The following is a 20,525-nucleotide window of genomic DNA, read 5'->3' as shown; positions in this document are numbered from 1 at the left end:
AGGAGGACTTAAAGAGGGGACAGTGCCACTGTCTGGCTTTCTGGAGGTTTGCCTAGCACTCACCCCATTTCCAGTCACTTCACCCACTTCTTGTATGTGACTGGTGCCCTTCCAGTTGTTGCCCTGATGGTGAATCCCAGAGTGGCAGGTTTGTGTATGTTCTAAGTCTGTGCAGGTGCTTTAAGCTGAGTCTCCTGAAAATCTGGCAGTTTCTTCTGCCACCCTAACCCCAGTGGTTATTACATCCAGAAGTTATGGGGATTTATCTTTCTGGTGCTGGAACCCTGGGCTGTGCAGTCTGTCCTGGGACTGGTATTGCTTACTCCCAATGTATCCCTTGCTCCCAATGTATCCCTCCTGATTTTTATCCACCATATGTGAATGTGGGATCATCTGTTCTGCCACCTCTGCCTCTCCGAGCCATATAACATCACTGTGCTTCTCTGCCTATTTTCACCACTCTGCCCCTCCTACCAATTGGGTGAATGTGGCTTCTTTAAATCTTGGTTGTTGGACTTCCACATAGCTCAATATTCTGATGGTTCTGGGTGTTATTTGCTTTAATACATATAGTTGTAATTTTTTCTATGGTTGCGTGAGGAGGTCAAGTGTGTCTACCTATGCCTCCATCTTGACTGGAACTCCAGATACTTGCTTGTGTTCCCATTTGCAGGATGCCAAATTCTAATGCCTGTGCTTCTCTTTCCCAAGATCAGTGCTTACTTTATAAATATTCATCTGATGAGTTTTGTTTTTTAAGGACTAGTCAACAAATCATTCTAGATGTTAAATTAGAGTTAAAATATTTTATATTTTTTGTTTACTCATCTAACTAATATATGTTGAGTACCTTGTGGGTGCCAACTTCTGTTTTCTTGGATTGGGAATATAGTAGTGAACAAAGCAGGTGAAATTCCAGCCCTTGCGCAACCTCTATTCCACTGGAGTGCCAACCAGTGAAGAAGTAAATGAATAAATGAGATAATTTAAGTGCTTGTAGGGGGGAATCATGTGAAAAGGACTCCTAATGTTGAGTTCTCACACATGTAAATAAACTGAGTACATTTTGGATATTATCCTCTTTCACTTTGTATTGGGTTACTTTGAAGGGCTCTAATTGTCTTGTTTAGGTGAATATTTTAAGCCTAACATTTATACGTCATTTACAAGAAAGACAGTGAATGGCTGAGGAAAGAAGTGGCTGTTACTTGGACTTAGGCTTCATGAGAGCACCTCAGTCTATAAAAGGGTTTCTAAACCTGAATGAGGACCCTCTTGTTCAGGTTGCTGATATTTGAGTGTCTCAGAGAGACCAAGAGAGTCCCAGGGAAGATGGAGAAGTTGTTGATTGTCTGTACCATCTTACTGCATCAGTGCAGTCACATTCTCAATGCCAGAGAAATTCCTTGCTTGTATTTTGTGTCTGAGGCTATTTGACACAGTAGTCAGGCATTTATCCATTGCAGAATCTATGAAGAAGGTTGGGTGATAGGATGAAATGTGATGAGTGATACATGGGGACACTTTGTCAGTTTGTGTGATCCTAGTTCTGAAGGATGCAAAGGAATGAGTTGTATGAAGATCTAAGGATGTGGGCGGGAAACATGTTTGGGAAGTTTGGGGAATGGAAGAAAGTCACAGTGGCTAGAATATATGTAGGATGTGAATGAGTGGTGTGCAATGAATTTGATGTTGAATGGAGGAAATCATGCAGGACCTTATAGACCTTGGTAAAAAATTTGGATTTTGGAGGAGGCACAATGGCAGGGGAGAGAATGGAAGCCACACTAACCTCCACCCAGGGCCAATCTGGAATTATAACTAAATTTTGGAGAAATCACCTGGAACAAACAACTGAACAATAACAAGAGGGAAGCCTTATAACCTCGGACAGACAGAAGAATCATCTTTGGCACTAAATGACTGGTAATTAGTGTGGTGAAGACGGGAGATGGCTGGCTGGGACCCATAGATGGCAGCAATGGAGGGATAATTAAGCAGCTGGTTGGATCCTCCTGAGAAGAATGGGGTCTAAACCCTAAGCTAATATGACCAGCCTAGAGCATCAGAGCCCAAAAAGTACACCGATAACAACTGGTGGCAAAAAGTGACAGGGTTACTCTGTACCAGACACAGAGGGCTGGAGACGCAAGAGCCATTTGATGGCCCAACACATAAATTTTCATTATCGGCCACTTACCTGGGACTCTGGCAAAGGCAGGGGCACAGTGGGCTGGTGATGTCTGAGGAGAGATGGGGGACAGAAGCCTTGGGGCGAGAACTGAGAGAATAGATGCCAGGATCCCAGTGCTGAGTCACCCCCAGACAGCAGCAGCCATCCTACGCAGGTAGACCACTCCCCTCCAACCAGCAGTGGCCTGAGGTGAAACAATGACCCCAACACCAGGACGGATTTGGGTTTTTTCCTTTTTCTTTTTTGTTGTTCAAGTAGAGTTGTCTCCATTTTCCCCCAACCAGTCCCCACCCCAGCCATCCTCATCTCCCACTCTTGACCCTATCCCCCTTTAGCTTTGTCCATGTGTCCTTTATACAAGTTCCTTGACAACCCTACCCCCCTTTTCCCCTATCATCCCCTCACACCTCCCCTCTGGTTACTGTCAGTTTATTCTTTATTTTAATATTTCTGATTACATTTGGCTTGCTTGTTTGTTTTGTTAATTAGGTTCCACTTATAGGTGAGATCATATGGTATTTGTCTTTCACCACCTGGCTTATTTCACTTAGCATAGGGCTCACCAGATCTGTCCATTCTGTCGTAAAGGATGGGAGCTCCTTTCTTTCTACTACGTAGTATTCTATTGTGTAAATGTACCATAGTTTTCGGATCCATGCATTTACTGATGGACACTTAGGTTGCTTCCAAAACTTGGCCATTGTAAATTGTGCTGCTGTGAACATTGGGGTGCATAGGTTCTTTTGAGTTGGTGTTTCAGGATTCTTAGGGTATAATCCCAGCAGTGGAATTGCGGGACAATAAGCAGTTCCATTTTTAGTTTTTTGAGGAAACTCCATACTGTTTTCCCACCAATGGTACTAGGGTTCCCTACTATCCACAACTTTGTCAGCACTTGTTCTTTGTTGATTTGGTTATGATGGCTGTTCTGACCGCTGTGAAATGGTATTTCATTGTGGTTTTGTTACAGAACAACAAGGGGGGACGGCCTGGGATGATATACTATTACCCAAAAGGAACCCCCTAGGTTCATTATGTCTGCCACCAGAGGAAAGACGTCTCTCAATGCCAGAGATTTGTAAAAAGGAAAGGAAATGTTTATTTAATGCTATACAGACTTAAAGTAGTGACCTAATGTCTTCATCAAAATCCCAAAGTCCTTTAAAACACCCACAAACACACACACAGTCCTTCCTTCCCCCCTTTGCCTAGTCTGGGGTACTGTATCTCAGGAAAGGAAATAGCAGTCCTTGGCTCGGGCAGCCCCCAGTTCTTCCCAGTAATCCATCTTGGCTGGGAGACCTCCCTGGGTTCCTGACAACCTCAGCTGTGTCTCTGGGATCTCCGCTAAAGCCGGGTGGTGGTTCCCCCTTCTAAAGCTGCGGGGGTCCCCACTCTGGCAAAGGCATGTGGTCCTCTCCCCACCACTCCAGCTGCGTGGTCCTCTCTACCCAGGGCCACGGGAGTCCCCACTCAGCCAAAACTGCGTGGTTCTCTCTCCAATGGCTGCTGCATCTGGGTTTAAATCAAATCTTCCTCTGCAGCCCCAATCCCGACTCCTCCCACACTCAGCCACACTTGCCCTCAATCTCCTGTCCTTTCCAGCTTTTCTGGCTGCCATCGTGGGTCTGAGCAGGTGTGGCCTCGTCATGGAGCCAGTCTTCTCCAAGCTCCCTCACAGGCACTGTAACTCAGGGGACCTGCCCCCCAGTCACATCTTGGGCAGGGTAGGGGGAGTCCCTTTTCATCCCCCTGGCCCAGAGCATGGCCATAGCTATTTAGCATATCTAAGCGACCAGCCAAGGGCTGTAGGTATGTTAAATGACCATGCCATGGATTAGCTGCAAAGCTGTTGCTGTACAAAACAGCCCTGCATGTTCTTGCTCCGTGTGTCCCTTCCCCCAACTCACACCTGTGGGGAGAGGGGTGAAGACATCTTAAAATCTCCTGGACACCTTGAGTTCTGTACCCTATTTCAAATGCCCATTTGGAGTCCCCCCTCTTGGCTGCACCCTTAACAGTTCTAATTTGCATCTCTCTGATGGCTAGTGATGCTGAGCATCCTTTCATATGTCTGTAGGCCCTCTGTATGTCTTCCATACAGAGAAGTGTCTGTTCAGGTCCTTTGCCTTTTTTTAAATTTTAATTTTTACTTTTCTAAAAACATTTTATTTATTATGCCATTACGGTCCTATTTCCCCCTTTTTATTCCAGTCTGCTCTGCACACCCCCTCCCACCTGCATTCCCCACTTTAGTTCATGTCCATGGGTCATACATACACGATTTTAGGCTTCTACATTTCCTATAGTATTCTCAACATCCCCTTGTCTATTTTCTACTTACTATTTATGTTACTTATTCTCTGTACTTTTCCCCCCTATCTCCTCCTCCCACTTCCCCACTGATAACCCTACATGTGATCTCCATTTCTGTGGTTCTGTTCATGTTCTAGTTGTTTGCTTAGTTTTTTTTTGGTTGTTTTTTTCTTGGGGGGGTGGGGGTGTCAGTTAATAGCTGTGAGTTTGTTGCCATTTTACTGTTCATATTTTTTATCTTTTTCTTAGGTAAATCCTTTTAACATTTCATATAATAAGGGCTTGGTGATGATGAACTCCTTTAGCTTTACCTTGTCTGGGAAGCACTTGATCTGCCCTTCCATTCGAAATGATAGCTTTGCTGGATAGAGCAATCTTGGATGTAGGTCCTTGCCTTTCACGACTTTGAATACCTCTTTCCAGCCCCTTCTTGCCTGCAAGGTTTCTTTTGAGACATCAGCTGACAGGCTGATGGGAACTCCTTTGTAGGTAACTGTCTTCTTTCCTCTTGCTGCTTTTAAGATTCTCTCCTTAAATTTAATCTTGGCTAATGCAATTATGATGTGCCTTGGTGTGTTCCTCCTTGGGTCCAACTTCTTTGGGACTCTCTGAGCTTCCTGGACTTCCTGGAAGTCTATTTCCTTGGCCAGATTGGGGAAGTTCTCCTTCATTATTTTTTCAAATGACTTTTCCACTTGTTGCTGTTCCTCTTCTCCTTCTGATTCAGATATGGGAACTTTTAAAGATGTCCTAGAGGTTCCTAAGCCTCCCCTCATTTTTTTGAATTCTTATTTCTTCATTCTGTTCTGGTTGAATGTTTCCTTCTTCCTTTTGTTCTGAATTGTTGATTTGAGTCCCAGTTTCCTTTCCATCACTGTTGGTTCCCTGTACATTTTCCTTTATTTCACTTTTCATAGGCTTCATTTTTCCCTCTAATCTGCAACTATATTCAACCAATTCTGTGAGCATCCTGATTACCAGTACTTTGAACTGTGCATCTGATAGTTTGGCTATATCTTTGTTGCTTAGTTGTATTTGTTCTGGAGCTTTGATCTGTTCTTTCATTTGGGCCTTTTTTTTTTTTTTTGGTCATGGAGTGCCTATTATGTAGTAAGGGGAGGAGCTTTAGGTGTACTCCAGGGCAGGGCAACAGTGGTCGCTGTGTTGGGACACTGTATGTGGGTGAGGGGTCTAAGAGGGAACAATACCATTTGCTTGGCTCCCTGCCGGTTTTTACTCACTCTCTCTGCTACCCACAATCAAACTGGGACCTTCTGGTGCTGACTCCTGGGTAGGTGAGTTTGTGTACCTTGTAGGACCCTGTGGGTCTCTCCAGTGAACTCTCCTGTGAGTCTTGGAGTTTCTCCTGCTGCTGCCTCAACCCCCACAGGTGTTTTCAGTCAGAGGTTTTGAGGCTTCATTTCCCCATTCTGAAACCCTGGGTTGTGTGGCCTCTCATGTTCCACAGTTGTTCCTCTCGGTTTATCTGCACATGAATGTGAGACTGCCCAGACAGCCAGCTGCCACCTCACCCAGTCCTCCAGGCACTGCCTTGATGTGACTCCTCTCCACCTGGCTGCCTGTCTACGCCCTTCCTACCGGTCTGGGTGAATGTTTCTTCTTTAACTCTTTGGTTTTTGGATGTTCATATAGTTGGATTTTCTGTCAGTTCTGGATTTTTTTTTGTTTTTAAATTTGCTGTCCTTATTTTGGTTGTGCAAGGAGACACAGTGTGTCTACCTATACTTGTGTCGTGGCCAGAAGTCCCCTTTGCCCTTTTTTTAATTGGGTTGTTTGTGTTCCTGAGTGGAGTCATGTGAGTTGTTTATATATTTTGGAGATCAAACTCTTGTTCAAGGTATCATTATCCAATATGTTTTCCCATATAGTTGGTTCCCTTTTCATTTTGCTGATGTTTTCTTTAGCCATGAAGAAGCCTTTTATTTTGATGAAGTCCCTTTTGCTTATTCATTCCTTTATGTGACTTGCTCTAGGGGACATATTGGTGAAAATAGTGCTGCATGGAATATCTGAGACTCCTCCCTGTGTTCTTCTCTAAGACTTTTATGGTGTCGTGAGTTATATTTTAGTATTTTATCCATCTTGAGTTTATTTTTGTATATTGTGTAATTTGGTGGTCAAGTTCAATTTTTTTTACGTGTAGCTGTCCAGATCTCCCAACACCATTTGTTGAAGAGGCTGTTTTACTCCATTTTATGCTTCTTCCCCCTTTTTCAAATATTAATTGACCAGGGACTTGGGTTTATTTCTGGGCTGTCTATTCTGTTCCATTGATCTGTATAGCTAATGTTATGACAGTAACAGACTGTTTTGATTACCATGGCCTTATAATATAATTTGATATCAGGCACTGTGATCTCTCCTACTTTGTTTTTTCATAAAATTGCTGTGGCTATTCAGGGTCGTTTATGGTTCCATATAAGTTTTTGAGATGTTCGATTTATATCTGTGAAATATGTCATTGGTATTTTTAAATAGGGATTGCATTGAATCTGTAAATTGCCTTGGGTATCATGGAGATTCTGATGATGTCAACTCTTCCAATCCATGAACATGGTACATGCTTCCATTTGTTTGAGTCTTCCTTAATTTCTTTCTTCAGTATTGTGTAGTTTTCTGAGTTATAGGTCTTTTACCTCTTCAGTTAGGTTTATTCCAAGGTACTTTATTTTCCTTGCTGCTATAGCAAATGGGATTTTTTTCTTTATTTCTGTTTCTGATATTTCATTGTTGGTGTACAAAAATGCCTTCGATTTCTGAGTGTTGACTTTGTATCCTGCTCTTTTGCCAAGTTCACTTATTAGGTCGAGAAGTGTTTTGGTGGAGTCTATAGGATTTTCTATGTACATAATTATGTTATTTGCAAACAATGACAGTTTTGCTTCCACCTTTCCAATTTGCAAGCTTTTCATTTCTTTTTCTTTTCTGATCACTGTGGCTAGGACTTGCAGTATTATGTTGAATAAGAGTAGTGAAAGTAGACATCCTTATCTTGTTCCTGATCTTAGTGGGAAAGCTTTTAGTTTTGCCCATTAAGTATGATGTTGGCTGTAGGTTTCTCATATATGACCTTCTTATGTTGAGGTATGCTCCCTCTACTCCCACTTTGCTGAGTGTTTTTTCTCATAAATGGGTGGTGTACCTTATCAAGTGCTTTTTCCACATCTCTTGATGTGATCATGGGATTTTTGTCTTTCCTTTTGTTTATGTGATGTATTACTTTTATGGATTTGTGAATATCATACCATCCTTGCATCTCTGCTTGATCATGGTATATGATCTTTTTGATGTATTGCCTATGTGATTTGCCAGTATTTTGCTGAGCATTTTATTGTCTATGTTCATCAGCAGTATTGGCCTGTAGTTTTCTTTCTTTGTTGTGTCTTTGTCTGATTTTGGGAGTAGGGTGATACTGGCTTCATAAAAAGAGTTTGGGAGTTCTCCATCTTCTTGGATATTTTGGAATAGTCTGTGAAGGATAGGGGTTAGCTCTCCCTTGAATGTTTTATAAAATTCTCGTGTGAAACCATCCAGTCCAGGGCTTTTGTGTGCCAGGAGTTTTTTTGATTACTGCTTTGATTCTGTCAGCTGTTATAGGTCTGTTCAAGCTTTTTGCTTCTTCTTCATTCAGATTTGGAAGATTATGTTTTTCTAGAAATTTGTCCATTTCACCCAGATTTTCAAATTTCTTGGCATATAGTTCTTCATAGTAGTTTCTTAGAATCCTTTATATTTCTGTGGTATCAGTTGTAATCTCTCTTTTGTTACTGATTGTGTTTATTTGGGTCCTCTCTTTTTGTTTTTGATGAGTCTGCTTAAAGGCTCGTTGATTTTGTTTATCTTTTCAAAAATCAGCTCCTGGATTTATTGATCCTTAGAATTGTGCTTTTAGTCTCTATGTCGTTTAATTCTGCTCTGCTCTTCATTGTTTCCTTCCTTCTACTTGCTCTTTGTAGAAAGTAGAGGGAAGAGTTGTCTTTGTTGTTGTTCCTCCAGTTCTTGTAGGTGTAGGGTTACATTGTGTATTTGAAATGCTTCTGTCTTTTTTAGGTAGGCCTGTATTGCTATGAACTTCCCTCTCATTACTGCCTTGGCTGTGTCTTATAAGTTTTGGACTGTTGGGAGTTCATTTTCATTTGTTTCAGAAATTTTTTTGATTTCTTCCTTGATCACATTCTTAACCCATTCATTGTTTAATTGCATGCTATTCAGTCTCCATGAATTTGAATGTTTTTGAGTTTTTTCCTTGAGGTTAGTTTCTAGTTTCAGTCCCTTGTGGCTGGAGAAAATGCTTGATATGATATCTGTTTTCTTCAATTTGTTGAGGTTTGTTTTGTGTGCTGTCATGTGGTCTGTCTTTGAAAATGTTCCATGTGCATTTGAAAAGATTGTGTATTTTGCTTTTGGGGGATGAAAGGATATAGATATGTATATCTAGGGCATTGTTCAGTGCTGCAATATCCTTGTTGATATATTGTTTGGAAGATCTATCCATTTTTTATAGTGAGTGTTCTTATTCCGTACTATAATTGTGTTGCTGTCAATATCTTTCTTGAAGTCTCCACAATTTTTCTTATGCATCTGGGTGCTCTTATGTTCGGTCATATATGTTTATAATCTTTATGTCTTCTTGATGGATTCATCCTTTGAATATAATTAGGTGTCCTTCTGGGTCTCTTTTGATGGCCTTTGTTTTTAAGCATATTTTGTCTGCTACGTGTATTGCCACTCTGGCTTTTTTTCCCTGTCTTTTTGCTTGGAATGTCTTTTTCCAACTCTTCACTTTCAGTCTGCATAGGTCTTTTGTTCTGGCATGGGTTTCTTGTAGGCAGCAGAAGTGCAGTCATGTTTTCTTATCCATTTAGGTACCTATGCCTTTTGATTGGAACATTTAATCCATTTACATTTAAGATTATTAATGATAGGCACTTATTCATTGCCATTTTCCTGCCTTTGTACTTGTGTTCCTCTCTCACACACTCTTTTTTTTCCTTTTCTTAAAGCAGTCCCTTTAGCATCTATTGCAGTGTTGTTTTGTTGGAGGTGTATTCTTTCAGCCTTCTTTTATTTAGGAAACTTCTTATTTCTCCTTCCGTTGTAATTGACAGCCTTGTTGCATGGAGTAGTCTTGGTTCCAGACATTCATTTTTCATTACTTGGATTATTTCTTGCCATTCCCTTTTGGCTTGTGGTATTTCTGTTGAGAAATCAGCTGCTAGCCTAATTGGGGCTACCTTGTATGTTACTTCCTGTTTCCTCCTTGCTGCCCTTAAGATTCTCTCTTTTTCTTGGAATTTTGTCATTTTAAGTTTGATGTATCTTGGAGTGGGCCTCTTTGGGCTCCTTTTGCTTGGAACCCTCTGTGCTTCCTGGACTTTTTTGGCTTTTTCTGTCATCAAATTAGGGAAGTTTTCCATCATCACTTTTTCAAACAGATTTTCTACCCCGTGTTCCTCTTCTGCTCCTTTTAGTATCCCTATTATATGGATATTACTTCATTTTATGTTGTCCTGAAGTTCCCTTAACTCCTCTTCATTATTTTTGAGTGCTTTTTCCTTTTTGTGCTGTTTTTGGGAGTTTTTTTCTACCTTGTCCTCTAGCTTGATGATTCGATCCTCTGCTTCATTGATCCTGCTTCTGATTCCTTTTACTGTGTTGTACAATTCAGAAATTTTATTCTGCATTTTCTTTTGGCCCTTGTCGATTGTTCTTTGTTTTTATGCTGGTATAATCGCAGTAAGTTCTTTGTAGCTTCCCTGTAGTTGCTGGTAATTCTCACTGATCTCTGATCTTCCTTATAACCATTGTTTTGAACTCAGTATCTGATAGTTGACTTGCCTCTATTTCATTTAGCATTCTTTCTGAGGCTTTCTTCTTTCCTTTCAATTGGGGAAAAATTTCCTTTCAATGGAGCTAAAAATTGCTTCTTTGTCTTCCCATTATTTGTGAGACTCTTCTTGTTTGCCTCTGCTTCTTAAGTTGATCTGTTTGATTTCTTCAGTTTGTGGTGTGAACTTGTATGGTAGGAGACCTGTGAGATTCAGTCATGCAGTCTCCTTGATCTCCTGAACTTGATGCTTTTGGGATGCCCTTTATGCCATTTATGTTGGTTCTCTGGATGTAATTGTGTTTTGATTATTGTTGTGTTGTTCTTTGGTGTTTTCTTCCCTCTAGCTGGTTGACTGAAGGTCACTCTGCCCACCATGTATGCTGCTGTGCAGGTGCTGCTAGAACAAAACCACAAAGCCCATGGCATAAGCCCACATCTGCAAAAATACCTCCCCCCTCGATCACACTATCAACAGCAATGAACAAGTATTAATAAAGGTGTAAAGAGACTATTATTAAAAAAGAGAGAAACAAACTGTAGTATAATATATAGTGACTTCATATGTGCAAATTTGCTGGACAAGAAATGAGTGTTAAAAAGCTTTGCAAGAAAAAAAATACCGCTACTCATGTAGAAGATCACAGTGGATTTCATCTCTGTAGCCTCTAGTATTTTTCACTGTTTTTTCTTTCTTGATCCGTGTCTGGTGATGTCAGATGTTGACCCCATCTGATCTTAGGCAGTCTGCTCTGAGACTGCCAGGGATCTACTGTCTGTGGACATCTCCTTCATTTGTTAATCTAGTCACTCTGCACTCAGCAGTGAGGCTTAAGCCCCATAGGGTGGGGCAGAATACCTCCTGGTAAGATAAACAACCCAACTTAAAAATGGGCAAAGCATCTGAACAGACACTTCTCTGTATGGAGGACATACAGAGGGCTTAGAGACATATGAAAGGATACTCAGCATCATTAGCCATCAGAGAGATGCAAATTAAAACCGCAATGAGATTCTACTTCACACCAGACAGAATAGCTGTCTTAACCAAATCATCAAACAACAAGGGTTGGTGACATTGTGGAGAATAGGGAACCCTAGTAATATTGGTGGGAATTCCAGCCACTGTGGAATGGAATTTCCTCAGAAAACTAAAAATGGAGCTGCCTTTTGACCTGGCAATTCCACTGCTGGGACTATACCTTAAGAATCCTGAAACACCAACTCAAAAGAACCTAAAAAGAACCTATGCACCCCAATGTTCGTAGTAGCACAATTTACAATGGTCATGTTTTGGAAGCAACCTAAGTGTCCATCAGTAAATGCATGGATCCGAAAACTATGGTACATTTACACAATGGAATACTACATAGTAGAAAGAAAGGAGCTCCCATCCTTTACGACAGAATGGACAGATCTGGTGAGCACTATGCTAAGTGAAATAAGCCAGGTGGTGAAAGACAAATACCATATGATCTCATCTATAAGTGGAACCTAATTAACAAAACAAACAAGCAAGCCATATGTAACTAGAGATATTGAAATAAAGAACAAACTGACAGTAACCAGAGGGGAGGTATGAGGGGATAGTGGGGGGAAAAGGGTGTAGAGTCATCAAGGAAGAGTAATAGAGGACACATGGACAAAGCTAAAGGAGGATAGGATCGAGGGTGGGAGGTAGGGATGGTTGGGGGAAAATTGCTCAACTCTACCTGAGCAATAATTTTTGAAAAAGCAAGAGGAATATGAAAAAAAGTAATAAAAAATAAGAAAAGAGAATTTGGACTTTAAGTACTACTTGCGGCCCTTTGGAAGGTGTTTTTTAGAAAGGAATTGTTTGATTTGATTTTCAGTGTCACATTTTCTTACTGACTGCAGTGTGGAGAGTGGATTATAGAGGTAAAGAGTTGATGCAGTGAGCCTGGGCAGCCAGCATGGTTGCTGCCTGGGTGAGGATTTGTAGTGATCTATACCAGGCAAGGCTCTGAAGGGTGAGAAGAGGTCGAGAGCTGGGACGTTTTTGAGGTGGAACTAACACCCTGGAGATGATGCTGTGAAGGACTGAGAAGAAGCAAGGATGATGTTTAAGTTTTGCCTTGCACTGCTAGGTGGATGTTGGTCCCTGAGGGCAGATCAGAATATGAGGGGAGAAAACAAAACTTTCCTTTGGGAATGTTTAATTGGAGAAGTCTTTTAGAACTTCATTTGGAGAAATCCAGCTGGAGGCAGGCTGTGAGCTTGAGGGGGAAGGAGGTGTAGAAGGGGTATGTCAGGGCTATAGGTAGAAATCTGGAGTCCTCAGCAGAGGGATAAAATTTTTCTCTTGAGCCCTGGCTGGTATAGCTCAGTGGATAGAGCACAGGCTGCGAACCAAAGGGTTGCAGGTTCGACTCCCAGTCAGGGCACATGCCTGGTTTTCAGGCCAGGTCCCGTGGGGGCCACGTGAGAATCAACCATATGTGATGTTTCTGTCCCTCTCTTTCTCCTTCCCTTCCCCTCTCTCTAAAAATAAGTAAATAAAAACTTAAAATTTTTTTTTCTCTTGATAGAAGGATTTGAAGGAGGGTTAGGCTTTTTTTCCTCCCTGTGGCCTTACACGTTGTGGTCATTTCCTATCATTGTATGTTATAGGCTATTTCTGTCATCCAGTTCATTCTAGAAAATACTGAACTAAATACTGTGCTGGATGAAGAGGACATAATGGCACATGAGATAGACTGGGAGTTCTATGAAGGTAGGGAGTATTTCTAACAGACAGACCATTTAATCAAAGTTAATTCAGGAATTCCATCAGAAATTAAGTAAAGTAAAATATGTTCTGTGATAGGGAAAGAAGACAGCGATGGGACACATAGCAGAGGCACTAACCTAGTCTTGGGGTGGGCTGGGGAAATTTCAGTTGACCAGTGAGTGGTGAATAGGAGCTGGTCAGGTGAGGTGCTTTAGAGGAAACAGGTAGCAGTGGGCAGGATAGCAGCTTATATTGGAGTGAAAATGGACAGAACCTTATTGGAACTGGCACATTGTACAGACGATACTCAAGGACTGAATAGCAAAATTGTACCTTGGCAAGATTGCACAACTCATAAAAATGATAATATTCATATGATTAGTGATACTAGTTTCATTGTTACCTTCTTCCACTTAGGTTAACTTGTTAGTCTAGGAACTTTCATTGCTCTATGTTCAGTTTTATTTTAGGACAGGAAATAGAATGTGAAATTGGCAGCTTACATGACTTAAAAAACACCTTATGTGCATTATTTCAAAGAACCAGGGCAAATTTTTGCATGAAGGGTTCTATACAGTCATGAGAGGAAAACAATTCTTTAGATGCACCAGCAATAGTGTTAACTATATAGAATTTAAGCATAGTAATGGGTGTGTTCACATATATTCCCAGTTTTAGGACCCCAAAAGTAATTGATGCCATTCTATTGTAGATTGAATAGCAACACATTTTTCCCCATTGTGTAATTTTAAGGAAGCTGTTTTTCATTTTCCTAAGGTTATTAGTATAATATCCAAAGAGATAACACCTTGTCAGGACCCTGTTGTAAATGGCACAAACAACCTTGTTTGCTAAGGGAAACATGCAAAGGTGTGTTGACAGTGAATAAGTTCTCTGATGGGAGTTGTGAGGGATGATTGGGCCTCTGTTAGAAGTGGCTGTGTTGCTGGCTCTGCCCCATCTAGAGTTATTGCTGGGCTAGGTTCCCTGTACAACTGGTGCAGCAGGGAGAAACACTACTCACAGCACCTCTAGGAACTTGTGGAGGGCTTCACTACATCCAAACAGGAATGGGACAGGTCACCTAAAAGATGGAAGGAAGGTGTTGACCAGTGGCCTAGACGGAAATGGGTGGGTGTGGTGGGGAGCTCACCTGCTAGGTTTCTCTTGCTGGTTTTATGTTGGTAGAGGGAGGGCACAGACTGGGCCATGACTGTACCAGTCAGGTTGTTTTTCAGATGTGCACATCTATCCCTCTAATGGCCTATGTCAAAAGCTATGAATACTTTGCCCTCCGCTAACAGGAAGTTATCTTTTCCTTCCCTAGTCTCTCAGTTCTGACCTTCTGGCTGGTCTGTAAATGCTGTACCCACATGGCTCTGATCTCCTTGACTCCAGTCTCTTGCAGGGGTCAGCTTTGGGGGAGGGTACTCTAAGCCCATTCAGAGCTCCCTTAATAGGGAATAAATGGATGGAAATACTATTTTTTAAAATTTTTTCTTATGAAGGGATAAAGCTAGTTTTTACTTTCTTTAATTTCTGAAAAGTTGTGAATTCTCATGACTGCATAAGGTTATTGTCATAAATGAAAACTTTTTCTTTCAGATAATGTGGATGCAAGTGAACTTAAGCAGTTTTTTGAGACCAACTATTCTCAGATATATTTCATCTTCTATGAAAATTTTATAACACTGGAAAATAGTTTAAAATTAAAAGGTAAGCATTTCTGCAATTTTTTTGACATACATTTTTTTCAAATGTTCAGATTTTCCTGTACCTCAAACTCAGACTTCCCAAAGCTGCACTCATCCTCTTACCTTCCAAACCTGGCTTCCCTAACCTTAACCCAGGGTTTCCCCACTGCTGTAATGGCAGCTTATGAACCAGACTCAACATCCTGCATGCATCTTTGATTTCTCCCTCTTACATCCATGAAGTGTCCTGTGGGGCACTGAGGTATATGTTCTGGCTGGGCAGTAAAAATACAGGGACTGGAACTTGGGGGAGAGGTGCAGTCATGCTGTTTTCAAGGAATAATGTATATGCAGAGAAAGAGTGGCAGTCAGGGATTTGGGGTAATTCCTTCTTTTATTGGGCAAAGAGGAAAGATAAAGGAGTAGTGGGTGAGGGGAGGAAAGTGTTTGGTCGCAGATGCCCAGAGAAGAATTTCAAAGAATGAAAGATCAGCAGTGCCTGTTGATGCAAAAAGGTGAGTAGCAACAGGACTAGGAAATGATAGTGCACAGAGGAGGTTGTCATTGACTAGTGAAAGAAAAGCTCTAGCTGAGTAGTGCAGTCAGAATCTGGACAGAGAGAAATGAAGTAACTGTGTGGTGAGACCATGAAGGCTACATGTGAGAATACTGCTTTTGAAAGTGCAATGATGAAGACAGAGGATTCTATCCCAAGGGGTAGCTTGGCCATGGGAAGGTTTCATAGGATGCATTGCTTGTTTTGAGGCTGAGGAAAGGAAGATAACTGATGGTGGAAGGTAATGAGGGAAGTGAGTTGAGACTGGGTCAGGGAATTTGAGGTGAGGCAATGTGGTGGTTTCTGACATATAGCAGATGGCTCAGTCTTACAGAATGCTCCAGGCCTCTAGTAGGTCATCATACATAGGCATGTGCCTACAATGCCAACAAGTGTTTGTTTGTTTGTTTGTTTTTTAATGAATTGCTCTGTTTTTTCCCTTGTGATGTATAAATTGATATAAATCTTGAACTTAAAATTCTTTTTTTTCCAAACCAGTAGATATTTCAAATACGAATTCATTTAATTATTTTGCTTTCTAGCTTTGCTGCAGAATTCACTTTCCTTTTATAGGTGTGTGGAGAATAGTGTGATATTACATGCAATCAAAATAGCAAAAAAAATTTAAAGCCCCATATCTTAAAAAGACAACAACAACCTAAAAATCCCATTTTTAAAGGGTCCTCCCTCCCTTACTCCTCCTTTTTCTTCCTCTGTATTTTTAGAAAAATATAGCTGTTTAAGATTGTATCAGTTAGTTTGTGCTGCATAGCAAACTATCCCAAAACTGAGTGCAGTAAAACAATAGCTAGTCATTTAGCTAATATTTTCTGGGTCTGTTGTGTGGTTCTTCTGTTTTGAGCCAGCTCATGCCTCTGATATTAGCTGGTGGTAGATGGCCTCATTCACATGTCTTACGGTTATTAGTAAGCTGTTGACCATGGTGCCTTAGTTCTCTTCCATGTGGCCCCTTTTCTCCAGCTAATAGGCTATCTTGGGCTCCTTCAGATGGTGATCTTAGGGTTCCAAACTGAGGAAGGTTTTTTTCAACTCTATCTGGCATTGGCCAGAGCAAGTCACATGGTATCTCAGATTCAAGGGATGGAGAAATAGATATCTTCTGATTGAAAGGAAAAAACTCTCTCCATTTTTACAATCTATTGCAAAGAATCATTACAAAGAACTAATAAAAACAGGGTGAGATTTTGAAGTTTCTTGATTTTGGTACAATCGTGTTTTGATAGGAATACAGGGAAGAAAGTATACTAAAACAAAAGAATCAAGGGAAATGTTTATTAGGAATAATGAACTCATCTTAGTATAACTTCAGCCTTTCAGTTATTCAGGCCAGATCCTGAGTTATTGACTTTGATTTGAAATACATCCAGAATCATTGGCCTCTTCTTATTGCCTATGCTGGTAATGCTGGAGCTCCCATTATTCTTACCTGGATCATTGCGCTCTCCTTTCCTTCTTTAATCCCTACCAAAGCCTCTTCAAAAGAGCAGCTGGAGTGATTCTTAAAACATGTGAGTCAAATTATGACTCCCAGCTCTCCAGACCCTCAGATTGCTTCCCATTCCTTAAGTCATTACAATGGCTTCAGACCCTACCTGCCTTCTTTTACTCCATCCACCTACTACAATTCTCCCTCTTTACTCCAGACACAAGGGCCTTCTTGCAGTTACCTTCCTTCCTGACCATGCCAAACCTGCTCAGCCATAGGACTTTGCACTGTTCAGTCATTCCACCTGGAAAACATTTTCCCCAAATTTCCATATGGTTTATTTTCTTACCCCCAGCTTTTCATGTGGTTTGCTCCTTAGCCTCTTTTATATCTTTGCACACATGCACCTTATTAGTGTTACCTGACTTTACTAGTCAAAATTGCATACCACCCTTTTGGGCATTCCTCATCTGCCTTTCCTTTTGGTTTTCTCACTTATTTTTTTGAATGCCTCCTCCTGCCAGAATGCAAGCCTCCTCAGGGTTGTCGTGTTTTATTCACTTCTGTATTCTCAGTTCCTGGAATAATCCCTGATATAGAGACATTCTTTGATATTTGTTCAATGAATGAATGATATCTACTTCATAGAGCTGTGAGGATTCAGTTAGATCAGGCATCCACAACTTACAGCTTGCTGCTTGTTTTTGTAAATCAAGATTTATTGGACACAGCCATACCCATTCATTTATGCATTGTCTATGGCTGCCTTTGCACTGTAACTGCAGAGTCTAGTGGTTTAAGAGAGGCCTGAAAAGCCTAAAATATTTATTATCTGGACCTTTACAGAGGAATTTGGCTTATTTTCTAAGTTAGATGATGTATGCTAAGCATTAGCACAGTGCTTGGTACATAGACTGGACAATACATGGTAACTGCTGCTTTATGTATTACAATTTTTATTATTATTCTTATCAAAAAAGCAGTGTGCAATTGCTTAAAGATATATGTGACTTTTTATGGTTATTACTGCTCTATGCCTCTTCATATCACAAAATTAGAACTCTTTCTTCTTTTTTACTGTGCACTGTATCATAATTTGACCTCTTAAGTAACTAATTGAGAAATGAATAAATTACCTGTCATGGGTTGTTAACAACTTGGAAAACATGGAAGCTGTGTTTAAACAATTAGCGAGTAGCAGCTCTGCTACATGTGGAGCCTAGGTTGTTAGTCCATCTGCATTCCTAATGTGGGTTCCACACTACCTCCCAGTATTATTTCAATAAATAAATGTATATTGAGGTTTTTAATGTTTTAAGATACTTTTTAACATAAGTTTTTAATATCCTAAAATTTATACATTGTGTGATAACTATCTTTTTTTTAATATTCCAGGGAATAATAAGTCACAAAGGGAGGAGCTCGACTCCATCCTCTTTCTTTTTGAGGTAAGTTTTTATTAATTCATTGAGCTTTTAAGATTCTTGTTGAGAATTTGGTATTTTATATTTTTGAATTTACTTGAAGACAAATAAAAATGGACCCTCCCTTCCTTCCTTCCTTCCTTTCTTCCTTCCTTCCATTTTTACTAATAATACTGCAAAAAAAGGGTTCTTGTGATTTTTTTTGTAGATATGTGGGAGAACTTTTTCTGTGTGAGTATCTAGACATGAAATTGTTGGATGTAAACATATGCATATTTTAAATGTTGATAATGCCAAATTGCTCTTCAAAAAGGTCATATAAAGTTATATGTAAACTTATCTGGAAGTCTTATGTAAATTTCACTGACATGATTTGTCTTTTTTATATATGCAAACTGACATGAAAAAACTTATTGTTTTTAATATATATTTTTCTTACTACTGGTAAGGTTGCAACCTTTGTATGTATCCATGTTTCCATGTGTATTGATTATATATTCTCTTCAAAGTTGAAATGACATTTGGGTTTTATTTTTGATCTATTAAGCTTAAAGTCTTTTTTTTTTTGTCCAAATGCATCAGACAAATGGCCAGATAACTGGTACCTTGCGAGCTAGACGAGAACCAAATTATGGGCTCTGAAAGTTAATTGTTGGTTATCTAGAAATTATTCAGGGTTTCAAGGCACAGGCAGATGTATAGGCTCCTCTAAATATCTTGTTAACTGCAGATGAGAGATGGCTGGTTATAAATAGGGATAATGAAGAGGCCCAACATCTCCAACAAGAGCATCTCAATAGGACCCCCAACCCAGCTGGGGCAATTCTCATGACAGAGCCTAACTGGAACCCAAATGGTGGTGACCTAACCTTCCTGAAACACAACAGAAAGTGTATACTGGAAGTGTATAAAGGGCTTTAGAAGGGGGAGCCCAAACAAAAAAGTCTGAATATGATACAAGCCCTTCAGAAAAAGCCAAATGAGAATCCTTCTGAATTTTTAGAGAGGATCCATCAGGGCTATAGAAAGTACACTGATGCTGTCCCAGAGGCACCAGAAAATATGTGGATGGTGAACATGACATTTACTGGGCAAAGTGCCCCAGATATTAGAAGGAAATTCCAGAAGTTAGGTAGGACATTGGGAATGAATCCCTCTCAGCTGATAGACATAGTCTTTAAAGTTTACAATGACCAGGAAGCAAGGAACATAAAGCAGGTCATGGTGTTCTTAGAAACAGTATGGTGAGACCAGAAGAAGAGGCAGGACCTCAAAGGTAGGAGGAAAGACCCCATAGGTGCCAATCAATGTGTGTATTGTAGGGAGAAGGGCCATTGGAGAAGGGAATGCCTGAACTAAAAAAAAGAAAAATACAATAGATTAGGTTTGAATTTTCTAGAACTTTGTGTATATGAAAGCATATAGTATGTATTTTCTTTTCTTTTTTTTTTTAAGATTTTATTTATTTATTTTTAGGGAGGGAAGGGAGGGAGATAGAGAGAGAGAGAGAGAAACATCAATGTGTGGTTGCTGGGAGTTATGGCCTGCAACACAGGAATGTACCCTGGCTGGGAATCGAACCTGGGACACTTTGGTTCCCAGTCCGCGCTCAATCCACTGAGCTACACCAGCCAGGAGTATGTATTTTCTTATGCCTGGCTTATTTGGTTAGAAAAATATTTTTGAGATTTATTCATGTCCTTGTATCAGTTGTACAAATATGAGACAAGCTAGTAAGCCAGAACAAGTGGAATAGGAAAACTAAGTAAATTGTTAATTGACCAAGCAATTCACAGCCATCTAGTAAATTGCAAAATCCTATCTTTCCTAAACCAAGGACACTTAAAAGAATACGGTTTATACTTTTCCCCAAACAGATGGTAATAGCTTAAATCACCCTACTCAGGGAAACAGATGACTGAAATACAACTAGTGCTATTTGTACTAACCACACTCAAAGACAGATAAAAGACCTGGAAGACTCAAGGCCCTGAACAGCAGCTAGCCAAAACAATGGACAGGTCCCCATGATGTCCTGTTGACAACGCATTCTTCCCTAAAGCTAACAGGAATCAAGCCCTGGATCCACTACACACGGGTAAAACTGGTACCACCTGACAACACAGACCCTGCTGCTGTGTTTGATGCTAAAAGGGAAAGCTGGACCTGTACTCCTACATATTTGAAATTCCTCTTTCAGACAAGAACAGTGAACCCTAATACAGGGTGACATTATTTCTTTTACTTTATTCATGTGCTTGTAAGCTAGAGACTTTTAGTTGCCAGATACTTTATTTGAATGTGGTCCTTCCCAG

General features: G+C 40.4%; 1 protein-coding gene across 9 annotated transcripts in view; it reads left to right on the top strand.

Moving 5' to 3' along the window:
* The window catches only part of RALGAPA2 (Ral GTPase activating protein catalytic subunit alpha 2), a 386,278-nt gene that overhangs the window by 27,014 nt on the left and 338,739 nt on the right, over positions 1–20,525 (top strand). For all 9 annotated transcript variants that reach the window (XM_045833596.1, XM_045833597.1, XM_045833593.1 and 6 more), the window contains exons 2-3: positions 14,695–14,805; positions 18,182–18,234. In XM_045833596.1, the coding sequence (XP_045689552.1) occupies positions 14,695–14,805; positions 18,182–18,234 (164 nt within the window). The remainder of the gene's footprint in view (positions 1–14,694; positions 14,806–18,181; positions 18,235–20,525) is intronic.

The sequence above is a fragment of the Phyllostomus hastatus genome, unplaced genomic scaffold (genome assembly GCF_019186645.2).
Source record: "Phyllostomus hastatus isolate PE091 unplaced genomic scaffold, TTU_PhHast_1.1 phas_contig_17, whole genome shotgun sequence".
Classification (NCBI taxonomy): Eukaryota; Metazoa; Chordata; class Mammalia; order Chiroptera; family Phyllostomidae; genus Phyllostomus; species Phyllostomus hastatus.
This window is presented reverse-complemented; position numbering and strand designations above follow the sequence as displayed.